This window comes from Candida theae (assembly GCF_024610275.1).
Source record: "Candida theae strain CBS 12239 chromosome Unknown scaffold58, whole genome shotgun sequence".
NCBI classification, from domain to species: Eukaryota; Fungi; Ascomycota; class Pichiomycetes; order Serinales; family Debaryomycetaceae; genus Lodderomyces; species Lodderomyces theae.
The window spans coordinates 55176-62038 of NW_026261422.1; the positions used below are offsets into that span (position 1 = coordinate 55176).

General features: G+C 41.4%; 3 protein-coding genes across 3 annotated transcripts; 2 read left to right on the top strand and 1 right to left on the bottom strand. All coding sequences in view use genetic code 12, as the record gives it.

Moving 5' to 3' along the window:
- Positions 1-161: 161 nt before the first annotated feature.
- KGF57_002098 (uncharacterized protein) lies at positions 162-1598 on the top strand (the record flags this gene model as incomplete). The annotated part of the gene is made up of 1 exon (XM_051751376.1): positions 162-1598. One exon carries the CDS (start codon positions 162-164, stop codon positions 1596-1598), a length of 1437 nt encoding a protein of 478 aa, XP_051609421.1.
- A 30-nt stretch (positions 1599-1628) lies between these two features.
- On the bottom strand, positions 1629-3437 carry KGF57_002099 (uncharacterized protein; the record flags this gene model as incomplete). Its single annotated transcript, XM_051751377.1, has 1 exon — positions 1629-3437. The coding sequence occupies one exon, from the start codon at positions 3435-3437 to the stop codon at positions 1629-1631; it is 1809 nt and encodes a 602-aa protein (XP_051609422.1).
- A 1940-nt stretch (positions 3438-5377) lies between these two features.
- Positions 5378-6796, top strand: KGF57_002100 (uncharacterized protein; the record flags this gene model as incomplete). The annotated part of the gene is made up of 1 exon (XM_051751378.1): positions 5378-6796. One exon carries the CDS (start codon positions 5378-5380, stop codon positions 6794-6796), a length of 1419 nt encoding a protein of 472 aa, XP_051609423.1.
- Between the last annotated feature and the right edge of the window lie 67 nt (positions 6797-6863).

Genomic DNA, 6863 nt, shown 5'->3' on the forward strand with positions numbered 1-6863 from the left:
CACAGAAAGAGCAATGGAAGAAGAGGAGAGCATATTTGAAAGGGGAAACCTGAAAATGTAACCACATCATACACTTTTAATTTTCTTTGGCCAATAGCATACATGGAAAGAAGCCTTCTCCCACCATGACGACCATTTCCTCCCCCACACACACCACAAACATGTTGTTACCACAACGCACATCCGATCCAGAGCAGGTGGTTGATTTTATTACTCAAGAGGAGAAACGTAAATACAAAGCTGGGATAATACTACTCGTAATATCGATCGTGGCATGGATTGTTGGGTTGGAGTTGGTCAATGGAGTGCTCAAAAGTGACGAGTATAGGAAGCCAATATTCTTTGCAGTTATCACTGGGTCCTGCTTTTCATTCAATCTTTTGTACGACTTACTTGAACTCACGAGGAAACCGGTGCTGGATGAAAACAAGCCTTTGTTGATTGCTGACAAGCAGGAAGAACAAGAAAGTTCAATCTTGTCTGCAAAAGAAGTCTTGATTATTGCTTTCCAAATCGCCACAATTTACCTCTTTTACAACATCTTTGTCATGGAATCACTAAGGTTCACCTCAGCTTCAAATCAAACCGTGATTGGGTCCTTGACGTCGGTGTTTACATTACTAATTGGGGTCCTTATCAAAACTGAACGGTTCTCAAAAATAAAGGTCATATGTGTCGCTGTCAGTTGTTGTGGTGTGTTTTTGGTCAATTTGAGTTCAGTGGGTGACCAAAATGGGGAGCACAAGTATACTCCAAAAAATCCAAAACTCGGAAACATATTGGCTTTGGGTGGTGCTTTATTCTATGCTTTCTATTTATTGATTATGAAATTCAAATGCGGAGGTGCCAAGACTACGAATGAGAGACGGTTGTTTGGCTTTGTGGGTGTGATGATATTCTTGATGGGGGTTCCTGTGTTGTACATTGCTGATATTATGGATGTGGAAAAGTTTGAACTACCTTCCAACAACACCATCTTGTTTATTGTTGTACTCAATGGCGTTCTCACTGTTGTGTCGGACTACACATCCATATTAGCCATGCTATTGACCAGTCCCTTGGTTGTTTCCTTGACATTGACCAGCTCCATACCCATTACAATTTTCATTGATTACGTGGTATTAATCTACACTAAGGAGCCTATAAATACCAGTTCAGTGTACATTTTGGGTATACTTTGCATCTTTGTTGCTGTTCTTCTCGTAAACGTCAATGTTGCATCGGAGAATACATTGATTGAGGAAATTATTGAAGACTCGTTGGAATCGGCAATCCATAATGACGAGCTCATGTCACCAATATTGTCGCCTCTTCTCGAAGAAGGCTCTCTGCATCAACATCAACATCGTCGCCATCACCATCTCCAGCATCCAATCAAATCTCCATTCCAAATGATATTCAGTCCTGAGATGAGCACTGATCACGAAATCCCCATCCCTGCTAGAGACGTCACCACATTTAATCTCAATGAAAACGATGAGAGCCCACCAACGCGTAACCTCAATCATGACCCGTCAATCTACACTTCGAAACCTGATGCGCCAACATTGCATGTATCTAGTGGAAAGAATCATACATACGACATCCATCTTGAATAACGAAAAGTTCAAAACCATCTATATCATATTTCAATCTCTATTAATACTTGTATGTAATTTATGTTCTCTCATGAATAATGACGAGATGACTCCGAGAATGATAATTCCAAAAGCAAAGTAAAATGCACCTCTACATCCTTCATCGTAGGAAGATCTAATTGCTTCTCTAACATACTTTGGTGCTTCATGGACATAGTTTGTATCCTCCAACGCTTTCGAGATAATCTTTCTAGCCTCTTCTGGATCCTTGACCAAATCCCAAATTTTCCTCAGTAAACTTGGTGCAAGAACGGTTTGGAATATAGCTGATGCTGCTGAAACTCCCAACGTAGATCCAGTTGATCTGAATGTGTACTGAATTGACGTTGTGCAAGCCTGGTACTTCATTGGAGTAGCCGCAATCAATGCAAGTAATGTAACCGTCAAGATACAAGAATATGCCATTCCTTGAGGAATCATCATGACAAACTGTTGCCAAACTGGAGTGTGTCTATCAAGAAGAGTGACTCGGTAAGCACCGAGTATGGCCAAGATACCAGCACCGACAGTTAGTCTATAATATCTTCCTGTACGCTTCATATAATACCCAGCACCAACAGAACCGATGGAAATACCGCCAAAGTTGGGTACCAACCGCAACCCATTTTCACTAGCTGACAAGTAAAGAACAGAAGTATAATAAACTGGGACGTAAAACATGATTGCGAAAATCCCCATTGTGTAAAACCAATTGGTTAATGATGAAGCCAACACGGTTCTATTTCCGAGCAATTCAATTGGAATGATGGGCTCTTCGCTCACGTATGCCTCTACATACAAAAAGGCAAGGATCAACGCAAAGCTTGCTGCAGAGAGCGAGATGAAAGTTTTCGACGTGAATGCAATATCCCTCCCACCCAATGAAGTGGCAGTCAAAAACATCATCAATGCACTAATCAAGCAGAAACTTCCCAAAAAGTCAACTCTCTTCAACTTTTGCCTAATGTCTTGCCCGTGCGCCCCCAATCCTGGAGAGCCTGCAGGTAAGTTCAAATTGAAATAGAGTGCAAACCCAACAACTGCCGCAAGGGGAACTTGCAAAATGAAAACATACTTCCATCCCAAGCTGTCGGCAATCAACCCACCGAAAAACCCACCGGATGCAGCACCCAATCCAAAACAAATGTTTGCGAGCCCTTGATACAACCCACGGTCCCGCAATGGGATAAGGTCCGACATGGTAATTGTGCCGACTGCAGTGAGACCTGAACCACCCCATCCAGTAATAAACCTGCCAAATACCAACCACCATAACGAATCAGTGGCACAGATGATACATCCAATACCAAACATGAGTGAACATCCAATCAAGATGAATTTACGGCCAAATATATCTGACAATTTTCCAAAGATTGGCTGGAATGCCGATGATGATAGCAAGTAGGATGTAGCGATCCACGATATGTTCTTGACTGCCTTCAACTCGGAAGCAATGATTGTTAGCAAGGTGGTGACTACAGTAGCATCCAATGCTGCCAAAAATGAAGCCATGAACAAGCTCGACACCACTGTGATCAATTGCTTTTTGGGCAACGCGTAGCCCCCGTTAGGTTCATCGATTGCGTAATCTTGGGAAGATCCTTCTTCTGCTGCACCATAGCTGTGTGATTTCAACGTTGTGCTACTGAGTAAACTGCCATCCTCCGCGGCTAACTCCGATGCAATTATACCGGCTGAATCCGCTGAAGCATCATGGATGACGTTGGGGTGAAATTGATGGTGATGGTGAGGGTGTTGTTGTTGTTGTTGTTGTTGTTGTTCACGATGCTGGTCGTTTCTACTATCTTGCTCACTAGACATCTTTCTTGCTTAAACCTACTTCGAAAAGAAGACGGTGATTTGGCAGTTTGAAAATTTTTACAAGGTTTTTGGTCGACTGTGGCTCTCTCTCTCTTTGTAAATAATTTTTAGCGCGATTCTATTGTTTTGTTTATCTATAAAATTGATGCGGAATTAGGCGGATTTCATACCGAAAGCGGGGGTTGAAACGCCCGCTCAGAGCACTAAAAACATTTAAAAAAAAAAAAATATATATATATATAAAAAGGGCTTAGCATAATTTGACTCCGATTTTGTCGGATCTGAGATAATCTCAACTGTGGGTATCGTCCGAATCTGGTTAAGCGCCGTTATCTCGAAACACGGTTTTGAGAAATTGGATAAAGAATGCCTCAATTCGTCGACGTTAAGTAGATCAAAATCAATTATGTATGTACCTCACTTTTAATTGGGTGTGAGTCTGAATGGATTCTATGGTGTAAACTTCTTCTATCTCGGATAGATTTCCTGCAAGCCATGCTGTTGATGTGATTGTAGACAGAGTTTTGACACCTTAAATAGAATCATATTATCCTACATGAACCTGTGCAGATGTGATAATATCATTATGAGTTGCGCCGCCTGAAAACAATGCGGAAATTGATGATAAAAGAAGCTGTGAGCGAGTCACCTACTAATGGGGTACTGGCTTATGGTAGTTATGATGGTGGTTTGCACATAACAAACCAGTTGTGAGTGATATAATTAGGTTTGTTTGTTATAGTGCGTGTTTGATGGTGGCACCTATATAAGTTTCAGTTTTCCAGCTCTCTTTCCTTAATCGTTCCAACAGTATCCCATTTTGTGAAAATTTTTAATTCAGTGGATTTGAGAACCCAAAGACGAAAGCCAAAATGACTCAACAATGCCCTTAGCACTGCCACAACGCTATTCCAAACAATGCACACTAGCTTGGTTGCTTGATTGCTACATGCTAGCAAAACCCAACAAAGCCATTTTGGATCTGACAAGAGAAGACACTCCTGATAGCGAGGCGATTTGTTATCTTCAGTATATTAATCCCGACTTCAATATCTCTTTAGTGAGCTTGGCTCTATCAACCTCATCTTCAATCTGCTCTCAGTTTCATGTGATCCAAGGCCAAGACTTGCATGGCGAATGTTGCAAAGCATAGGCGTCTTTGCTCATTTTTCTACCGACTTATATTCAACTAATTGGTGTTCTAAGAAACCTCAAGTCAAATACTTTGACAGGACAGTATACGTTGTGACTTAGAACACACATTGAATAACAGAAAAGATCTTTGGATCAACTGCTTGTCCTGATGTACTTGTTGAAACTTCAGATTGAAAATAAAGTAACCAACAGACTACGATTTACTTCCCCCACTGTCTCTTAATTTGTTTCCAGATACAAACAACACATAAATATCTACACATACACTTTAGTCTTATCCTCAACGTCGTCTCAAGTGTTACTTAATGTGTTTCTCCAAGCCTCTTGTGATTACTTGTTTGTGGTCGTGTGTGTGACGAGTTTTGGTTGCAAAACCTCTCACTTTCGTGTTTCTTTTATTTTTTTTCTCCTCTTTGCACGCACATTTCTGCCACAAACACCGTTCACAGATAGATTACAACAAGGTATCAATTATAGGCTGTTCACAGAGGAGTAGTTTTGGTAAGAGACTTAGATGTATCATCCAAGTATTCCAGTGTTTAGCTACGCTACTTATAAATGGTTTAAAGCTTTCTCGAAACACTTACTTGCAGTATATTTTGCATGTTTTTGCCCTTAATTTTCCTGAGTGTTGCAAAAATAATTTGTTATTCTCAATTTAACCAGTGTATACCTAAAAAGCCGCCGAAAAGAGTTACCATTAGAACATTCACCCCCCTTCTTTTCTTCTTTTTCTTCCCAATCATTCACCATCCCCCTTTCCCTCATCGATATCGTATTCGATAATGAAGTCTGTCAACGTTAATTTCATCACCCCCGACGAGTTGTACCAACTTATTGACTTTAAGACTGTCGACGTCACCAAAATCCTTCCAGGATTCGATCCATCAGCTGGCTTTATGCTCACTTCGCCAGCGTATTTCACTCCATCGGAGGCAAACCAACAACCTACCATTCATTATGACGCTCCGGAATCTCCAATCCAAACTCAAATGGAGCAAAAGTCGATCAATCAAGTTGAAACAGGTCTATCAATATTGCTTGCACAAAACCAATCAACTCCAATCTTTGGACCCACCGAATGTGATAGTTTGATAGTCCAGTTTGATGAGTTGAGTCTCCTTGAAGTTGAAGAAGCCGGAGACCAAGTGAGTGAGGATGGTTATCAAGTGAGTGAAGGTGAATTTGAAGTAAGTGAGGATGGTTATCAAGCGAGTGAAGGTGAATTTGAAGTGAGTGAGGATAGTTATCAAGTGAGTGAGGATGGTTATCAAGCGAGTGAAGGTGAATTTGAAGCGAGTGAGTTGGACTTGGAATTGTCAATCATCGATGACAGAGAATATAAGTTGTGTGAAAACATGGGTCGCTACTATACAGTGAACGTTGTGATGCAAGATGAGTGTCCTTCTGTTCAACATATGACCTTCGGGGAGTGTCCTGCTTGGTTGACACAGCAACCAAATCAAGTCGCGGACGAGAAGATGACCATCACTGAATTTAAACAGTTGATGAACAAGTCAAGTAACGATTTTGTGGACAAAAAGCACATAAACAACACAAAACCTCACAATCTCACTGGCGTATTTTCGAGATATGACAACCTCTTAGAAAGAGGAATAATTCCCGAACTCTGGGAAGATGAGGGTGTGGCAGCTTACAAGAAAAAGCTTAAACGACTCGGAATTACCAAGTCAACCACACTTTTGGGAATTATTTGTCCACCGGATAGAATACTGTATGAACAAGAAGATGGGGCTGACGAGGTGACAGAAGAAGACATAGTAACAGGTGTGGACGAAGAAGACAGAGTAACAGGTGTGGACGAAGAAGACAGAGTAACAGACGTGAAGGAAGTTGGCTGGGTTCCAGCACATGAACTGTATGTGGATGGAGAGGTGGGCATCCCATCAACACCTCAACGTGAAGTATATTACGTCGACGACGAAGATGAAGAAATCCCAATTGTTCATCCGCCTGTTGCAGGAGTGAGGACTGGTAACGACTTGGAAAGAGCGAGGACTCGAAAAAAGTCCAAGGTGTTCAAGAAACGAGCAAAACGACTCTTCAAGAAATTCAAGAAGCTCTTCAAACGGAAGCCAACCTTTGAGCTGACATGTCAAGCGTACCTCAAATGCATATTTGAAGGTGGACCCAATCCAGATGACACGGTGGTGGATTCTGATGCATCCAGTGAATCATTGTGACTTTGATGGCAAACAAAAGGGACAGCTGTTGCATGTAAAATGTGGTTCTGATGTTGTGATGAGACAA